This window comes from Ambystoma mexicanum, chromosome 2p (assembly GCF_040938575.1).
Source record: "Ambystoma mexicanum isolate Mex_15411 chromosome 2p, UKY_AmexF1_1, whole genome shotgun sequence".
Classification (NCBI taxonomy): Eukaryota; Metazoa; Chordata; class Amphibia; order Caudata; family Ambystomatidae; genus Ambystoma; species Ambystoma mexicanum.
Genome location: NC_090923.1, coordinates 445,172,605 through 445,193,310, shown reverse-complemented (window position 1 = coordinate 445,193,310; position 20,706 = coordinate 445,172,605). Strand labels below are relative to the sequence as shown.

Genomic DNA, 20,706 nt, shown 5'->3' with positions numbered 1-20,706 from the left:
CACTGGATGTTAAATGGTAACTTCATCCCCCTTTTTTTGCGCATACTGTGACGGCCGAGTTACCCACAGATTACTCAAATCCAAATTGCAACCCTCTAATTGTTTTTTTTTTAAAATATGAAACGCACAAGGGTGGTTTAAATAAACCATGATGATGTTAAAACACGTATGACAAGCATCCTGGCATAATTCATTAATCTTTTGTAACTCGCTTAATACCAAATGTGGTGTTCTGCGTTGCCTTGCTGCTAAGACAAACACGTTGCCCCTGAGCTATCCTCCCGGCCCATCCTACCAGGTTATTCACTCCCTCCCTTGAACCAAAGAGTTCACTCACTCTCTGGGATTGTATAGTGTCAGAAGCACTTCTTTCTTGGTTCTGTGCCTACTGATTTTGCTACCTGGTATCCCCACATAATACCTTGCGGCATCATATGGGGAATGTTAACACATGCCAGACTTGTTTAGTCCCCAGGGTACTTCCACCTTTCCACTCCTGTTCAGTCTGGGAAACAGTCTATCGGAACATGAAGCTGGACAGCCGGTCACCTTCACTAGGCCCTTGTCTCTAGACCACCTTTGGCCCTTGATCGGGCTCCTTTCTACCGACTTAGGAGCACTTTCCGGCCCAGGTCTTAAAGTATTTTACACTTCTCTTCTCTCTCCCAGTACTCGGTCTTATTTTCCTCTTCTTTCTCTTAGATGTTGTTCCTGCCTCTCTTTCACGCCCCACTAGTTATTTTCTTCATCCTCTTTCTCACTCCATGCCATCTCCTCTTGCCTCTCCTTCTAAATGTTCCTCCTGTCCCTCACATCATTTCTGGTCTCCCGCATGTGCTCCAACCTCTACTTGCTCTTCTCTCACCTCGCTCTGTTAGCCTGTCCCTATGTTAACAGACCACCACCTACTCTCAGACCACTCTACAATATACTCTTTCTCCAGCATGGGGTCTGGCATGGATTCACATGCTCATGAATATTCCCCGTCGTCAGGCTGGGAATCCTCGGTAAAGAAAAAAACCAGTATCAGTTTCGTTTCTGATCTGTCTTTCGTAGTAATAACCAATAACTGGTCTCTGCGTCATACTGACCACAGCCAATGACTGCCCTCTACCTAAGCACCGCCTCTGGCAGCCATCTTCAGATTTTTACCGCACGTTCATGTGTTGGGATCCTCGTGCTATTGCTCTCGAGCGTTAGTGCTATTTTTTCACGTTTTTTCTCAAAAACTTTGTTTTTTCGGTCAAAAGAGCCTCAAGCTCCACCGACTCTCCATCCGATCAAAGGGGACCCGTGTCGGATTCGTCTGCGCCCCTCAAGGGTGAAGATTTCGTCGAGCTACGCTTTTGGAGGACTCAAGAAGCTTCTCAGGCCCGGACATGGCCCAGGAGAAGGGAAGCTCGACGCCCGGAAAGGTGTTCAGGGTCTGCCCTGGATGCCAGCTGCAGAACGTCTCTAAGGAGGACGAACACTCCTTTTGTCTCTACTGCTTACATGAGGACAAGACGCACGTGGAGAAGGACTGTGCGTTTTGCGGCAATATGTCGGAGCGGACCATGAAGGACCGCCATCAACGTCTCGCCAACTGGCTGGAAGGGAAGAGCCCGTCAGGCGAGAAGAAGAGGAAGAAATCCGAGCGGTCTTCTAAGACCTTTGAGGACGCCCCGGCGACGGGGGTCCAACACAAGGCCAAGCACCGCGAGTCCGCTGGCACCGGGAGCGCCGAACGGTCGGGCTCTACGGGCGCCAGGCAGGGCGCACCCTCCCCGGCACCTTCAGCCACGAGCCAACGCTCTGGGTCGGGTAAGAGGAAGGGCGAGCACCCGGCGAAGCTCCTGGAGAGGCCCCGGTCGAGCTCGAAGACCCCATCGGAGGGGGAGCGAGGCAGTGTCCCCCCCTCAAGGATAAGGCGGTGAGCGCACCTAAGGTGGTGAAGGCCTTAATCCATCCGGCCAAGCCCTCTATCGAAACTGTCGCGGCGGCCCTGGCTCAGCCTGTGGAGGCTACACCAGTGGTGGCGACCTCGGGGCTCAGAGTCTCCCTGCCACCTCGGAGGGAGTCCTCTTTTGTGCCCATCGATAGGACCCCCGTGAAATCCCCGGCGGGGAAGAAAAAGGGGGGGGCAGGGCGTCGTCGTAGATTCGGCTTCAACCTCGGAGGAAGAGCTGATCGAGGTCTTAAGCCACGGCCTTGGCGTGGAAGAAGACCGGCCCGTCGGGATGGATCCCGACGCAGGTGACAACGACATCGTCGAGGGTGCCGACGGGGCCCCTGATCGCCCGTCGGATTCCCCTCTGCCAGCGCCGCAAGACAACTCGGCGGCCATTTTGTTGGCCATACAGTCCTTATGCTCAGAGATAAGGACGAGACTACCGTTGCCGACGGAGGAACCTCTCCCGTCGGGGGATCCTGAACCGGGACCTTCTGGTGTTCCCCCGCCCAAGAAAAGAAGGATTCACCCTCCACCTCCTTTTCAGCCGTCGCGCCCCGTCCACCCGAGGGGATGATACGGGGACTGACACGGCAGCGACGGGTACGGACGACGAGGTATACGACGAGGATCTACCGTCGTCACCTCCCACCAGGGCTTCTCCGCCCGACGAGATTGGATCGTTCCACTCCATGATCGCCAGGGCATCCGAGCTTTTCCAACTCTGCCCTGAGGAGAAGAAAAAGGAAGGATTCCTTTACCAACGGCGCAAGGCCAAGAGGAAGACGGTCCTCGCGGTGCCTCTACTGGACGACATTTGGGATGAGGGCCTCGCCCTCCTCAAGAACCCTTCCACGACGCCAGCTAGAAGAGACCGGTACGAGAAGAAGTACCGGGTCCCGGACGCGGCCCCCCTGTGCCTCCGGGCGCAGCCTACCCCGGACTTCGTCGTCTCCGCGGCGGCCAGGAAGAAAGTGGGGGGGGGTGCGGCCTCCACATCGACTTCCCCACCGGACGGCGAGGGAAAGAAATTGGACGCTATGGGACGCAGGGTCATCTCGTCTGCAGCGACGACGATTAAAGCGGCCAACGCCTTGGCTATCGTGGCCCGCTACGACAGGGAGCTATGGTACAAACTGGCTCCCCTGCTGGACTTCCTACCGGACGACAAGAGGGCGGATGCCCTGGAGATCCTACAGGAAGGTGAGGTGGCATCGGACCACGCCATCACTATTGCGACGGACATCGCCGACACTGGGTTTCGCCAGTTGGGCAACGGCGTGTGCCTTAGGCGGCGTGGATGGCTCAAGGCTACGGACTTCCGTCAAGACGTACAGACCAGAGTCCTGGACATGCCGTTCGATGGGTACAACCTGTTTGGGAAAACAGTGGACGATTCCCTTCAGGCCATTAAAGCGGACACTGAGACGGCCCGGGCCCTTGGGGTTCTGCAGCAACGACGGACACCCTTTCGGAGCAGCAGAGGCAAGGGCGCCTCCAAAGGTTCCGGCGGCGGTTTCTCCACCTACCGTCAAGCGGCCCGCTCGTCGTCTCAGGAGGCCTACAGAGGACGAGGCAAGTCTGGCGGACCCCGCCGTCGTCGCCAAGGAGGTCAAGGCGGCAAAGCCTCGTCGAAACAGGATTGAACCGGCCGTGGGGTCGGGCCCCCACCGAAGCACCCCGGTGGGAGGCCGGCTGGCGAGCTTCGTCAGCGTGTGGGAGTCCATCTCCACCGACCGTTGGGTGCTGGACGCCTTAGCCCGGGGCCACGCGCTCGAGTTTCAAAGAAGGTGCCCGCGCGTCCCCCCCGTGGCCAGGAAAGAGCTTCACGTCCCTCAGCTTCTCCTGGAGGTAAAGGCGATGCTCAGGAAGGGCGCCATCGAACTTGTCCCAAAGAGGCTTCGGGGCTCCGGAGTTTACTCGAGATACTTCCTCGTGAAGAAGAAGACGGGAGGATGGCGCCCCATCCTAGACCTGCGACGTCTGAACAAGTTCATCAAGGCGCAGAAGTTCCGGATGGTCACCCTCCAGCATGTCCTGGGTCAGCTGGAGGAAGGAGACTTCCTGTCGTCGTTGGATTTGGAGGATGCCTACTTCCATATTCCCATCCTAAAGGGGCACCGAAAATTCCTCAGGTTTGTGGTCCAAGGGCGTCACTACCAGTTCAAAGCCCTCCCTTTCGGACTACGGTCGGCACCCAAGGTATTCACCAAGTGCCTTGCACCGGTGGCGGCGCAGCTGCGCCGCGAGGGGATCCACGTCTACCCCTACCTGGACGACTGGCTCATCCGAGCCAAGACGAGGGAGCTCGCCGTGGAGCACACGGCAAGGACCGTCCAACTTCTCACGGACCTGGGATTCTCCGTGAACTGCGCCAAGTCCCACCTGGTACCCGCGCAAAACGCACTGTTTCTGGGAGCGAAGCTCGACGCAGTGTCCCTTCTCGCCTCCCCGTCGGAGGAAAGGACCAGGTCCATCCTGGGCAAGGTACAGCAAGAGTTCATGAAGGGACTGTTCAGATCGTTCCCGCCGGTGAAGGCTCCGGCCCCGGCGTGGGAGCTCAACGTGGTGCTGACCAAGCTCATGGGACCTCCGTTCGAGCCTCTGCACTCGGCCCCATTGAAGTTTCTGTCGTGGAAAACAGTGTTTCTTGTGGCCATCACCTCCGCACGACGGGTGGGAGAGATCCAGGCCCTTTCCTGCAAGGCCCCGTACTTGACTTTTCACGACACGAGGGTAGTGCTCAGGACGCACCCCTCCTTCATGCCCAAGGTACCGTCGGACTTCCATCTCAACGAACCCTTGGTGTTGCCTGTGTTCTTCCCGTCGCCTTCGTCGCCGGCTGAGAGGACTTTGCACTCGCTGGATGTGGCTAGAGCGCTGAAGTTCTACGTGGACCGCACGAAGTGTTTTCGGAAGACGTCACAACTCTTTGTGAACTTTGGACCTGTCAATCAGGGGAAGGCTCTCTCGAAGGTTTCCATTTCCAGATGGCTCTCCGGCTGTATCATGTACTGTCATCGGTTGGCAAACCGACCGCTGCCTGGCCGTCTGAGAGCCCATTCCACCAGAGCGATCGCAGCTACCACGGCGTTCCTTTCTGGTGTGCCCCTGCTGGACATATGTAGGGCTGCTACGTGGAGGTCGACGCACACCTTCACGAAATTCTACTGCGTCGATCGGGGTTCCAGGGAGGAGTCCAGGGTCGGCCAAGCAGTGCTGCGCAACCTGTTCGCCTGAGGTGATCCTGGTGAGGAGGTAAGATGCTTAATGTTGAGTTTGATGTAATGCTTAATGTTGAGCCTTTGCCACCTCCCGTGGTTGTGCATGTGTATACTGCTATGTATTCTTTATTCATGAGCATGTGAATCCATGCCAGACCCCATGCTGGAGAAGGAACAAGTTACTTACCTGTAACTGTTGTTCTCCAGCATGGGTCTGGCATGGATTCACATGCGAACCCTCCCGCCTACCCCTCTGCGGCTCTTCACTTGGTCATACTGCCACTTCACGTGCTTCCAAATCTGAAGATGGCTGCCAGAGGCGGTGCTTAGGTAGAGGGCAGTCATTGGCTGTGGTCAGTATGACGCAGAGACCAGTGATTGGTTATTACTACGAAAGACAGATCAGAAACGAAACTGATACTGGTTTTTTTCTTTACCGAGGATTCCCAGCCTGACGACGGGGAATATTCATGAGCATGTGAATCCATGCCAGACCCATGCTGGAGAACAACAGTTACAGGTAAGTAACTTGTTCCTTATTGTACCCTGTGAGTGATTGTTATTTGGTTTATAATTTGGGGTACATTTATCTGCCCAGCAGAACTCCCCTACACCTCCAAGCTGCATTTTGTAGCAGTACTAGCAGAATGGCTGCAATGGCTCTGTTGAGCACCATTGCATTGCACCAAAACTGCGTTTTGCAGTCACCGAAATAATGGCTGCGCTGTCTTTGCCAAGCACATATAGGGCGAGATGGACTATGGAACACCCCGAGAAAGGCTGTCAGTGTTTTCCTTATGTGCACCAAAGAAAAGAATTGAAAAGAAGCGCTGCTATGCTGCTAGCTCAAAATTTCCCATTGAAAAAGGAAATATTTTGCATTTAAAATGACTGCACCCTGATGCTCTTTTCCACTGTTTCAACAGTACACAGTTCTGTTCCAGTGAGACCCAGCTATGTCCATCCATATTCAGGTTGTGCTCCAACAAAAGGGGGCATTTCTCACTGAATGACTGGCTGTGTCAGGCAAGATCTGTGCAATAACAAAGAACTTCACTCTAAGCCGTATGGAAAAAAGCTAGACTTTTTGCCACAAAACAAAACAGCTAAATTCTTCACAAGAAGCCCTATCTCTCTGTGCTTCTGTCAGTTTCAGTGGACCCTTGCCTTGAATAGATTTCTGTGTATGAGAAATTGACTAGGGCTACAAATAATGTTTAGACTCTAGATGCAAGAGAAAACTGCATTGCGAAGTGACAGCAAATGAAAATTAACCACGTGTAAAATGGTGCTTTTTACAAACAAGTACATGTCTGTTTAAAAGTCAATTGTTGAATTAAGGCCCTGTCCTTGCATAGAAAGGTGAGGGGGGTTTGTTTTAAAACATATGTAGGATATTTAATTCCAACAGTTTTGCTTTCTGGTTCAGGAAAGAAAAAAAAATGCTGAAGCCACAGAACAGGTTTTTCCTGGCCTGGCTTCAAAGGACTTTGCTTCCTGGGAACAGGATCTGCCTCCCTTCAAGTGGACCAACCCCGGGGCATATGAATAGACAAGGGTGGTGGATCTCGCACCCTCATCAGACTCTGTGGCAGTGCTCCAGCCTTGTACAATGGATTTCTGGGACACATAGGTTAGACTTTCTAGCAGCACCTCCCCTCAACTCAAACTGGGGAGCTTCAAAGGCAACTCCAGAGCAACATTGGATTCAGGCTGGCTAAAGCCTGACATTTAGCTGGGGGTTGGGAAGTATGCCCTTATTTGGATGACAATGCTGGCCCATTTGGGGTAAAAGACTGTTCTGAATTAATAAACTTTAAGACTTTTATTTTTGCAACCAGAAAATGCAGTAATAAGACAGTTTAACAGTTTAAATGTAATTTTGGTGGCATTAAAACAAGTTACTGTAGCTTTCCCTAGCATGTGGGGGACACAAACGGCAGAAAAATGTAAATCATGGGAAAAGTATACATGGTATAACTTTGAACTTTAATGCAAACATGCTTTGTGATAATAGGTAGACATATCTAAAATTGTACAATTTTAGGTGAAGCGGTTCCCACTAGAAATGGCAAAAGATTATTAGAACGGCGAAACAATATCGTACAAATGTGGGAATTGGAATGACATGTTCAGTGTAAAATCTGGAATCTGCCTATGTGATTTTCAAAAGTGCTATAACTGTAAAAATGTGCAATTTATCTCATAACTGATTTTGGCTAAAAGAACTGTGGGAAGGCCATGGGCCTTGTAAGCACACCCCATAAAACTGATGTCATGTCCCTTAAGTCCAACCAGCTGACAGCAAGGCTGTAAAAGTAACCCCTGACCAATCCAGTTGTTAGAGGCATGTCAAGCCAAAGGTATGCCCCCATACTGAATCCTGGGATGTCATCTGCCTTATAAAAGGTGGAAGCTCACACAGACCAAGGACACTCTCTTCTGAATTTTCCAGCTCCTGCGTATCCAGATATTCCATATTCATCCTGCAAGATTCCAGATTCCACTGCCAGGCCAGAGCATAGCTGACCCTATACAGGCAGGAGCATTGATCCAGAAAAACCCCAGTAAAAATCCCAATAACTCGGGGAGAAAGGGGAAAGGTGAATGAATCCTCATTGGGATTATCCAGTGCTACCTGCTTGCCCTGCTACCCGCTCTATCCAGCTCAGGTGCCACAGTGCTGTGACCAGACCTTTGCCAAGCTGTTTTCTTCTAGGAGAGTATGCCGCTGTGACCAGTGACCAGATATTGCCTCGCTGTCCAGAAACTCAGTCCGCTGTCCAAAATACCCCATTCAAGGGCTTGTTGTGAGTATTTCCCTTCCCCAACAACCACAAACTGCATCCTTTGCTCTGTTACCTTGTATTAGGTCCAATCCCATAGAAATGCTATAACGGCCCTAGCAGGAATCCTTAAAACGATCACAAACCTCTGTGTATCCTGTTAATTGATTTCCAAGTGTTAGTGCCTTTCTTCCACTCATTTCTGTCCTGTGTAAGTCCTTAGTATCATTTTGATTAAATAAATTAATTCTCCCTAAAAGAGGCACACAGCATAAAGGGGTTAAAACTGCAGCTTAACCTTTCTATTTACGACTGGCATTTCTCTTTTCTAGCCACTAACATCTAGTTTAAGTGGAAATTGTCCTTTCCTTTCCAAACCGATTTTTCCTGTCCACTGCTTTCATTTTTAAAACCAAATTTCCTTTCCCATTGAGAATCTCATCCTGTCATTAATTTAGAGTCACTCTTTCATTTTCATATAATGCCTGTGATGTGCATCTGTCACTCAGCATAAAAACCGCACCCGTGTAAATTAGCAAATGCAATTTCTATGCGTGTGATTTGACTGCACTGTGTTTTCACTTCCAAGTCGATTTTCTGAACTGTATGCACGTTGTTGGTACATTGCCTTGTAGTTGGCTAGTTTTCTTACATCCCTGATACTGCTAGTACTTTTCTTTACCTCATTCATTCAACTGCACATGTAAAACAAATCTTTACTAATTCCGAGTGCTATTTTGTTCAATTGCAAAGGGTTTTAATTCTGTTTGCTGCCTCGTATACCCGACTCCTTGCTACTCCTTTCTATCCACCCACAATTCAGTTAATAGGGGTTTGAGGGAGTATTGCAGTGGGGAATCTTAACTGGGGTGCTATCTACCCGAAAATTTATATTGCTCTCATTCATTTATGCTGTGTGTATGTTATATTAGAAGGTCAAACTAAGTATTTCATCAATTTACCTTGTAATTATCACCCCATTGGTGATTGCTGCCCAATATAAAATTTGTGTGATTTTATTTTAATTTAAAATAAATTAATATTGTATTACCACCCACTGGCCTGGTTCATGGTCCGTTGTGACCCGGGGTATTTGTAGAAGGAGGAGGTGAGACGGGTTGGGTACCATCTCAATCTGAATCCTTAGGAAATAAAGTAAGAGTGTTTTAATTGTGCGCTGCATACTAGGCCAGTGGCAAGAGTCCTGGGCTGGTGTGTGATGGCCGATTAGAATCCTTAACAATAAGTGGGAGACCAATGACAGCTGCGCAAACCTTGGGAGCGGGCTCATGATTGGCTGAGATTCATTGACCCTTGACTCTGACCTAACAATCTTGCGCCAAGTCAACAACATCTGAAAGTCCTGCCACTACCACCTTAAAACCCTTAGGCACATCTTTCCATATCTCTCCTTTCCCAACAGACTCTCTGTGGTCCAATCAATCGTTATATCAAGACAGGACTACGCAAACCCCCTATACATCGGAGTCCACGCGTACCAACTGAATAAACTCCAAAGGGCACAAAACGCTGCAGCCAAATTGCTACTTGCGCTCGGCCCAAGAGACCACATCTCCCCAGCCCTTAAGATGCTGCACTGGCTTCCAGTAGCCCGAAGGGTGACTTTCAAAACCTTGTGCATCTCCCATCGAGCACTGCACAAAACCGGACTTCAATATCTTCCAAGACAAGCTAAAACCCTACCACCCCCCACGCACCCTAAGATCAAGCTCAGCCGGCCTCCTAGTCATACCGAAGACAAACTCAAGCAGGTTAGGCGGAGCATCATTCTCAGCCTTGGCCCCCACGCTATGCAACTCACTCCCACCCCACATCCGCCTAACTGAGGAACTAACGTCTTTCCGCAAACTGCTGAAAACCTGGCTCTTCCCCTAAAACCAACCCTACCAAACTATCCCAAACAGACCAACAGCAACTCAATGACACCAATCCATCAAACCACCTGATGCGAGAAACTGACAGCTAATAACCCCTAATCTAATCTAAACTAGAAGGACAAACAGAATGAAACGAATAAAGTAGATCAAAGCAGTGAAATCGCTAATAAGAGTAAATCCTACGGAAACAGTAAAGAGATTTAAACTCTTGAAATCAACAGAAGGCATGCGGACTGAACAAAGTAAATGGTGTGGATGAATTAGCTAGAATGGATGAAACAGGTGGAACAAATGAATGCGCTCAGTGGAAGAATGCATGAGTGGAAGAACAGATACCTATATAGTTCGAATGAGTGTGGAAATTGAATGAATTTGTAGATCGGATGAGTGTATGGAATGGATGAACATGCTGAGTGGATGAGTCTGTAGAGCGGCTGGATGTGTAGAACGGACGAGCGTGTAGCACGGAGTACATAAAACAGATGAATGTCCAGAACGGATGAGCGTAAACCGGATAAATGTGTAGAACAGATGAGTATGTGGAGCAGATGAGTATGTAGGGCACATGAGGATGGATAATGGATAAATATGGAAGTGGAGAGAGTGTGTAGATCCCTGGAGCAGATGAATGTACAGACCTGGCGAATGTACAGAGCGGATGAGTGGACAGAGCGGATGAGTGGATAAAGTGTACAGAGAGGATGAGGAGTAGATAGAGCGGACGAGCGGATGAGCGGATGGAGCAGAGGAGTGGATAAGTGTATAGAACGGATGAAAGTATAGAACAGATGAGTGAAGCGATGAATATATAGAACAGGATATTGCTGCTGAATGCGTGAAAAGCGTGAGTGCTTAAAGATGATGAGTGCGGGGAGGGGGTGGGTGCGGGGAGGGGGTGAGTGCTGGGAGGGGGTGAGTGCGTAAAACTGGTGAATGCATAGTACATGTGAGGGCATAAAGCGGATGAATGCCTGGAGCGAACGCCTGCCTGGAACAAACAAGTGCCCAGAGTGAACGGATGTGTTGCGTAGAGCGGACGAGTACGTAGAACGAACGAACACAGATTGCATCCAATACTGATGAGTGCGTAGAATCAATGAATACGTAGAGCTGCTGAATGCGTAGAGCATGGAGCAGGCAGGAGTGCATGCGTGAGGCATACAAGAGTGCATTTGTAGAGCTGACTGGAGTACGCATGGTGGACTGGAGTGCGCAGAGCGGACTCGAGCGCGCGGGGCGAGCAGGAATGCATGAATGCATGGAGTGGATAGGAGTGCACGCAACGAACTGGAGCGCATATAATCACGTGACGTATATAGTATGGTTTGGAATGCAGAGAACGTTTGAAAGAGCATATAACCCATCATATCTCACCACCACGCTTACTCTCTCCTTTACATCACCACTCAACTAGAACACAGTGATACTATGACACCATTCGGTATAACTGTTCTCATACCAACATCCGCCGCTCACTCCACATCATTCTAAGTAAACACTGCTGGTTACACACCCCCCAGCCAGGTGTTCTCCTCAGGCCTAACGCAGCCACACCCGGTCTCGATAAATCCTGCCAGAACGAACACATACTCCTGATCTCTCAACCACCACACCTACCGCTTAGAAGCAGCTATTACACGGATACCGCACGAGCTGCACACATACCCGGTGCTCACACTCACCTTTTGACTCTCTCTACTCTCTCTACTAATCTGAACTTCGGTTCCCAAGGGCGTTCAACCTACCAGCGCCTTCAGACCACACCAATGGTATATAAGGCGCTATATAAATGCAAAATAATAACAATACAAACTACAATTTCCCCATGTATGACTGATTGCTCTACATAGCATGCCATGTTAGCGAGGAAACATATGGGTGGTCTGCCATCTTGCAGTCCTTCCAAAGCAGGATGGCATTGCTCATGTAGGCTGCTGTGGAATGAATACATGTTTTGCTGTTTCTTTGTGACATTTGTGACTACCATTATCCCTACATGGAGCTTACACATGGAACCTCTTTCCAGCGGATCTCCTGCACTTGTCTCTTGCGTACCTCTTAATGTTATCAAGCGACTTGCCCCTTGCACCAGCGAGCAACCAATTCTGCACTAATTGCCTAAAAACATATTGCATGGTTCTCTAGGCCTTTTGCATTGTGCAACATACAAGATTAGGGCTAGGTTGGCGTCCCTGTGGGGATCCCTCATAAACATCCTCTGGAGCCAGCATTACAAGCGGGGTGGCGGTCACCGGCCCCCAAAGTCTCACAAGCCCCATCTCCTCACTAGTGACCTCATCAAAAAAGTCAACTCCAGGAAGTTATTCATTTGTTATTTTGATAACAGGTTGCATTGTTGCAAGTAAGTGTCATGTGGACCAGAAACTGATTGTCTAGATAACCCTTTCTAAAATCCACAGCCATGGTCATGCCCTATTCCTAATTCATATATATCTTTTGTATGACTAGTAAAGAAGAAATATAATATTCCACTGCTTGTTCTGCTTGGTTAGAATAGACGGCTGAGGGAGTGGATTCATTTTGCCAGATGAATGCTTTGAAATGTAACAATGAATATATACCTTCTGTGTAGTTGATGATTGAATAAAGATCCTGAACCAGAAGATCACACGCACCCCCTAAATGTTTTACATTTGTGAACCTTTTTGATGCACATTCCTTATTTTCTGTATTCAGGTTTTGTTTGCATCACACTGGCCCAGGGAAGAAATGGTAGAATCAACAAAACCAACAGAGAGAAGAGTAAGGTTCATCTGCTACCAAGAAGCAACAAAAAAGCTCAATTATTTCTCAGTCATTAGTGTTAGCTGACCCGGCATCGTAAACGTGTTCCATTTCTGCGCCCCGTATCTTGTTCCAAATCAATTTAATGTAACGGGAGAAGGTAACTCTCAGCCACAGTGCTTCCTTCAATAGCGTGTGCTATCAAAAATCTGAATGACCATATCGAAGGGCCAATGGTAGATGTGTTTGTAACCGAGAACACCAGTATTTGCATGGCTGAAGTGTGGAGCGGGTAGGAACATGGCCATACCACTGGGGTATACAAACCCTTCAGAGAATGCCCCTCTCCCCACTTCAAAATCCTGGCATTCATTTTTGGCCATCTATGAACCAAAACCTAAAAACTAGACCAGGTGCGTGTTCCCGATATACTTGGGCGACAAAACTAACCAGATATGAATGTGACCATATGAAGGTAGCTCTGTTGCCCACATGTGATGTGTGGGTTTCTGGTGGCATGACAATGTTTCCTGACTTATTAATCAAAAAGGTATTTGTGGTGCTGTTATTGCCGTACCAGTCCTGCAAAGCCGAAGAGTTTACTTTAAAATTAGGATGTGGTGTGTGAGGGTAGCTTCAAGGCGCTACTTGACGCTATTCACGCCAACTTCCAATCATATTAATCGAATGGACAGATATTTCAGCCTATCTACTGTTAGAACTGTTTTTAATGTTGTCGCTGTGTTATATCATGTTTCACTAATCAACTGATTCCTCTGCCCGTGGCAGGTGTCAATATGTACCATCACTTCTGTGATTTTGTCAATCTTTATATTACGCAGCATGTCAACAATTCATTTGGGACAGATGTCAACATAGTCATGTGGGACACGGTAAGCATATACTAACTGGAACAAATGTAACATAATAATAATTTGCCTTCTTATATAGAGCTTTGTGACTGGCTCCAGTGCTTCTCAGGACTATATTGAAATGGGTGCTCTAATTATCGAAATTAACCCCCCTTAACTGCTGGTCTATAATGCATGTCTGAGCTATGTGGCAGGATTCAAACTTGTGTAGTGCAGACTGACCACATGTGCATGCACCCGGATTTGTTGATTTGTGCAGTAGGTCCTTATTCATTATACCGTGTAAGGCAGGAGTCTCTGGTCTCGTCTTCGAGAGAACAGGCAACATCATGTTTTCAGGATAACTACTGACTACTTACAAACCCTGTTTTATAGATCTACTGTAGTTGAAAGTATTTTGTGTGACTATTGTAAAAATGTGAAGTGTATTGGGCACTTGGTGACTGAATTTGAAGACGATTGTTATATGTTGTCTGGCCAAATACTGTTTCTAATTTGAGCATATTGCCCTTCCTGTTTTTCCGTATCTGAGGCACAACCATCTCCACCTGATCATGCACCTATGTATAATTTATGTTACTGTTGCAGGGTACCTTCTCAATACAGCGTGCATATATATACAAGACCTGCAGCGAGGAATACTTTGAGTAGATATTGAGATTCACTGAGCCGTTTTAGGGTCTGGTTGGGTCATACAGATTTCAAACTATTTGGGCATCCTTAAAACGCAGAAAACCATAAATATAACCCCTAAATTCAAAGTTTACAAAAGGACTCTGTGGTACAAATACAGGTCTGGCGAACCTGCTGGTGTCCTTCCTGAAATGCAATACCTGTGCTGAGTGCCCTTTCTTTAATACTCATTGGTTGAGTCAGGCCGCTTTCTTTACGTTTGTTTTTTTCTGTGGCTGCAAAACATGGCTTCTCTTTCCCCTGAAATGGTTTTCATGGATCCATTCTGAATTATTAATCCCTAATGTAGAAACGTTTTGAAAATAGTTTTCTAGGATTTGCCCTTGGAACTTGTCGGGAACAAGCACTAGCAGCATTCTGCAGGATCCCACCCCAATTGAACAGCTTGGAGGGAGGGAGACGCAGGAGTTTTAGCAAGTAAAACACTTGGGGGACATACATGTTTTTTTTATTTTTTTTAAAGTAATTTGTATTCGTTTTATATAACAACAAAGAAACAACTTGTAACTTTCCCCTCCCCTCTACCCTCCCTCGTTCCCTTTGGTGGCGGAGAGGAGACAGGCGTTTATAATGTCTTGATACTGGTGGATCAGAGAATGTTCAGGATGCGGATCTTGTGCGGACACCATTGTAACATGTAGTCACTTTGAAGGTATTGCAGTATGTCTCCCCAATTCGCCTGAAAGTCTTCTCGGGAGCCCTGTATCTTGCAGGTCATACATTCTAATGAGAGGAAGTTCCATACCTTCTGGAGCCATTGGAACTGCGTGGGGGGATCACTTTGTTTCCAGCATAGGGCTATTGTCAACCATGCGGCTATGATAAGAGCCATTATCCCTTTCCGTTGGCGCCTGGTATGTGTTCGTCGTGCCGGATCCCACATGCTCGCTATCCACACGCTTTCTTCTAGTTCTTCTGCTCATTGGACCATTTTTCCCCGTTTGCGTTTTAATGTCCATCCAGAAGTCCGAGAGAGCCGGGCATTCCCCCAGATAGGCTTCCAATCTCCCCGTTGCTGGCAGCCTCGCCAGCACGTTCCTTCAGTGTTTGGCTCGATGGCCTGCAATTTTGCTGGGGTTAGATGCCGTGTCAATGTCGACATCTCCAGCCATACTTCCTGCCACTTGGATATTGGTATTGTTCTCCCTAAAGTTTGCTCCCACCTCTTCATGTAAGACCAACAGACTCCCTCTCCTTGTTCGTTCAGAAGGGTATACAAATTTGAAATCAGTTTACTTGAGGCTGAATCGGTTGTTAGGAACGTCTCGAATCTTGTCAGTGATCTCATCCCTGCTTCCCTATACAATGGAGTTGATACCCAGTGTGCTAGTTGCATATGTTGAAATTTCTCTTTTGATGATATGCCAAAGTCACGAGCACATTCGAACATGTCCTTAATCTTGGAGAAGCCGACCCGCTTCCAGGCTGATTATGCATTGGGGTTCATCCATGGGGGAAAATCTGGGTTCCCAAATAGCAGAGTGAATGGGGATGGGATTGTGGTTATGTTTCCTCTCCTAACTGCCGAATCCCAGGCCCCAGGCCTGCTCTCATGACAATGCTGATTTTGGTGTTTGGGTGCCTGAGATTCTTTTTGTTCCACAAGAGGTTGGATAGCGGGCGCCTGCTACAGCCTCGTCTTGCCTGGTCCATATTTGTTGAGGGGAGTTTGCTACTCATTCCTTCAGCACCCTCAATTGTGCTGCTTCATGGTATCTCCTGAAGTGTGGCAGATCCAACCCTCCCTCCTGTGCATGGGCTGTCATCGTTGTCATGACCACTCTTGGTTTCTTACGTTGCCGGATGTGTGCGGTTGTCATTTTGTTCAGCGATCTGAAAAACGTGTTGGGCGGTTTCAGCAGAAGTGCTTGGAAGTATTAAAAGACCTTTGGTAGTATGGTCATCTTGACTGCATTTATCCTCCCCCACCACGATTTGTTGAGGGGGTTCCATTTTTCCAAGAGATGTTGGAGATGGATGAGCAGGGACGGGAAGTTAGCTGCATAGGGTCTTGTTGTAGATGGGGTCAATTTAATGCCCAACTAGGAAATGCTATCTTGTGCTATCTTCATATGAATGTCCGGGATAGAGTTGAGATTACCTCTGGGTTGGCCGAAAGGTTTAGGATCTCTGATTTGTTCTTATTAATTTTGAGGCCCGAGACGTTCCCAAACTCTTTGAGTTCTTGAATTAATGCTGGAAGGGATTGTCTGGTTTAGTGAGTGCTATCAGCATGTCGTCTGCGAAGGCTATAGCTTTATGTTCTTTATCGCCCATAGGGATCCCTTTGATGAGTTGATGCAACCGTATTTTTGCTAGGAAAGGTTCCAGGAAGAGGGCATAGAGAAGGGGCGACAAGGGGCAGCCCTGTTTTGTGCCTCTGGATAGGGCCACTTTGGGTGTAAGTGTTACGTTTAATGAGATTCTTATCGTGGGGCTCCTATAGTTTGCTGTAACAATTTGCATAAACCCTCTCCCGCATCCCATGTGTTCCATCGTGAGGAAGAGCTGCGACCACTCGACCCTGTCGAACGCTTTTTCGGCGTCCAAAGCAACCAGTGTTGCTTGTATCTTTGAGTGCTCGGCCTTCTCGATCAGATGGCACACCCGCCTAGTATTGTCTGCTGTCTGACGTGTTGGGATGAAGCCTGCTTGATCTGGATCCACCAGAGCCGTTAAGTGCTTGGAGAACCTGTTTGCTAATATCTTTCTGTATAATTTAGCGTCAAAATTTATAAGGGCAATGGGGCTGTATGAGCCTGGCTGAGATGGGTCTTTTCAACACTATTAGATGTTGGACCACCCGCCCACATCTTCTGTCTCTTGAGCAGGGTGGATTGAACTAGATCTTGGTAGAGATATACCTCCTGACCGTTTTTTCTTGTAGGAGCTGCGAACCTTGCCTTGCAGAGTATCTGCTCCTTTTGGGTATGGGACGCTATTGCTGCAAGGACATCCCGTGGTCTTGCTCCCTGTTCTGTTGTCCTTTTAGGTCCCACTCTGTGAAGTCTATCTATTTTCACTTGCTGTTCCGAGTCCTCAGCGAGAATTTCGGTGAATAGTTGTGAGACTGTCCCCATGAGGTCACTGTCCGCAATTGATTCAGGTAAGTTCTTGATCCTTATGTTGGACCTTCTCGACCTATTTTCTGGATCCTCGCATTGGAGTTCGAGGTAAGTGGTGGCCTGCACTATTTGGTCGAGCGTTTCGTCTGACTTATGCGTGTCTTCCTCCACCTGCTGGACTTGCCTCTCCAGGATGTCTGTCCGTTCCTCCAGTTTTGCTATATCTTGCTTGATTTCCTGAATGGACTGTTTCATATCATCCCGAAGCATTTTGAACTGGGTTTGTACTGAGCAAATTAATTGTGCTTGAAGCTCCTTGAAACATTCCTACGTTTCCGCTCTGTTCATAGAGTTCCCAGCCATGCCTTCCGCTAGGGAGTCGTGAGGTGTGGGCAGGGCTTCTTCGGACGTGATGCTTGGGGTGTCCTGCGTGGACCAGAACTGCCTGAGATTCCTGTTTTGTTTCCGAGGGGGCGGGGAGTGCACCGGGGTCTTTGTCCTTGACTTGGACATCAATGCCTGACTCGTGTTGGTCTTGATTACGCTGCTGATGGTGACCTGCGCGTTCCTCTACCCGTGTGCAGGGTCGGGTTGTGGCTGAGGCCACGGTTTGTGGGGCCAGGTACTCTATCGCGGGAGCAGGGGGTCTCCAATGTCCCAGCTGTAGAATATCCAAGACCTTCACCTGCTGGACCTGGGAAGACCTGTATGGGTTGTAGCCCTGTCAGGCTCTTTATGGTCCCGGACCCCCCCCCCCCGGGGGTTCACTTGTGCCCGCTTTTTTCAGGATTTAGTTGCCTGACCCTTGTCCCCAAGGGGGGTGGGGGTGGGTGATTGCAGAGCTGGGGGTTGTTTGTAATGGGCGGCAGAAGCTGGATTGCCCCCTCCTGCTTACCTCCTGGATACTGCCGCGATGCTCCTTCCTCCCCCTGTCCCTGCAGGGTCCTCGCTGGGTGTCTGAGACCCTGCTCCCACTCCTGCTGGTGGTGTGTCCAGATCGAATGCTCGATCCCACGAGCCACTCTCCCGCACTCCTCGTCCACCTGTAGCTAGTTCTGCCGCCGTGGGGGGTCCCGCTGTTCTTGTTTCCCTCGTCCGCCGCCTCGGAAGTGGTGTGCTTTGGGGGGGGCCCAATGGAGTGAATATGGCTATTAGTGCTGCTCAAATGGCAGTCCAACCTCCCCCGGTGGCAGTTGGGGGAGGGGCAGTGACAGCTCCGGGGATCCCCCCCGCTATGCCGTCGGCGCTCCCTGGAACCCCTCTGTCACGTCACTGGTGCTCCCTGGGCACCCCTCCGTGGTGATCGTGCTGCCGCTCTGCAGTGTCTCCTTGCCCGCCGGTCCCGCCTGCGGGATTTGTCCAGTCCTCGATGGTCTCTTCTTAGCAGGGACGGGTGGCCCTCTGTCGTGGCTCCTTCTAAGGACGCGCTCTCTGGCACCGTTGCTCCCTGTCACCTCGGTCTACACCCCACGCCAAAGGGCCCCTCTGCCTAGCCGCTGGTGTTCACTGAATTCCGCGAGGACGTTGCGGCTGCTCAGGAATATCACTGTGTGATGCCGGAGACGCCCGCTGGGGTTGCTGTGCCCGTGGTGGTCCGCTCTCTGCTGGGCGGAATGGTCAACTACCTGTTGCTTCTCCTGATCGGGCCGCTCTCTCCAGCACCGTTACACCCTGATTCTTTGGCTCTCTCACCAGTGCGGAGTTTCATCTCCCGGGATCGCCGGTGACTTCACTCATGTAGCCTTTAGCTCGTCATATTCTTGGTTGTTTTAGGGGCCTGAGTTCGACTGAAATGCTTCATTGTTATGCCTTTATTGTGCGGCCCGGCTGGGAGAGACACTCCTGTGCTGGCCGCCATCTTGGAATCGACATACGCGTTTTTGACCCCCTTTTACCAGAACTATTCCTGACTAGAAGCTGCAGTCACTCACTTCCCAAGGGACTTCTCTAACCGCCACAACTGTCAAAACCTGTGAAATAAACAATTGTCATTGTTTTACTGTGCTTTCCCCGAAAGGTGGGTCTTCCCAGGGTACATAAGCCCAGCACAGCCCCTGAAGGCTTAGAGGAGACTGTTGGTGTCTCATGAAAATAAATAAACGCCTACAGAATGTGCCACCAGAGTGCAAAGGTCGTTTGTAATGTAATTATGTTCCTTCCTCAAACCGGGAAGAAAAAACAGCATAAACCTCTGCTTTTCAGCTACTGCTCCCACTGGAAAAATGCTTGGACAAACATTGGACTTAAATGTGGGCACGAGGTTGCTCAAGGTCATAGAATTGGGTAATAGATGACATATATATTTACAGAGCTGCAGAGAGTAAAACTGTGGTAGACTTCTTTACATACAATAAAACATTGTAGTCAAATTACTGACAGTAACATTTCATAATTTATTGTGTATATATTGAAAAAATTGGGATATCACTTCTAACAGAAATGATGTATATAAGAGGTAATTCAGATACGTGTCTGTGCCTGTATAGAGGGCCTTTACAAATAGGAGTTGGATGGCTCAGCAAAAAAACAGGCGAGGAATTGGTGCTATAGGGAGACATAGACCAGTTAAATAAAATTTTCATTATGGCCTGGAGCCTGAGCAACCAAGATGAGCAACCAAGATATCTACTCTATGTTTAGATGTATAATGTATATATGTATATATATATAACTGGGGTCAGTTTGTGGGTGGTGGTGATGGGAATGAGGTCGGGTGGGCGGTGCACCTTTGTTGACTAACAGGTGTTGTTTGTCTGGTTTTGAACAATCCCCCTGATAGACTAGCTATAATGTTCATAGAGGGGCATTCTAGGGGATTGGGGCAAGTAGAGAGAAGGAGCATAAATGGGAGGAGGTGCAGGGGAGGCAAGGACAAAAAAGTTGTGGAGGAGTGCAGTGTTTGAGAGGGAGAGCAGACAGAGCTGCAGTCAGCAAGGTAGAGGAGTGCAAGTCCATTGATTTATAGACGAGGAGCAGGACACTTGAAGAGAGAGCTATATGTTATGGCAAATCATTGAGTGTGGTGTCGGTATGTAGAGGTGGGAGAGAAGCTGGGTAGGTTCAGAGATTGCAGGAGGCAAACTTGACAACTTCAAAAGAAGGAATAGAGGGCAAGACCAAGGGGGGTAGGCTTGCACAAGAGACTACTTTGCTGAGTAAAGAACAGAGATCAGGGTTTTGGTTGAATATGTGGTTAGGTAGATTTTCCTGGGGTTGAATAGGGTAATCCTACCTGCAGTGGCGGAAGCCATGATGCATTGCTGGAGTGATGATCGCTGTCAGGTAGGACCACATTGCTGCAAACCCTGGGGGGTGAAGTGCGGTCAATTGGGAAGGAGATGGAAGAGTTTTAGCATTAGTTGGTGGCAGGGAGAAATAGGATGCCTCCTATAGTAAAACATGTATGTATGTGTGTATGCATGCATGTATGTATGCCTGAGTGTTATAAAAAAATGTTTTCTTCTCATGACAGCCTTTCTCTGTTGCTTTGTTT

At 48.8% G+C, this 20,706-nt stretch overlaps 1 protein-coding gene across 3 annotated transcripts in view; it reads left to right on the top strand.

Annotated features, from left to right (window-relative positions):
• Positions 1–20,706, top strand: part of EOGT (EGF domain specific O-linked N-acetylglucosamine transferase) — a 728,283-nt gene that overhangs the window by 440,126 nt on the left and 267,451 nt on the right. For all 3 annotated transcript variants that reach the window (XM_069643797.1, XM_069643799.1, XM_069643798.1), the window contains one exon: positions 13,373–13,476. In XM_069643797.1, coding sequence (XP_069499898.1) covers positions 13,373–13,476 — 104 coding nt within the window. The remainder of the gene's footprint in view (positions 1–13,372; positions 13,477–20,706) is intronic.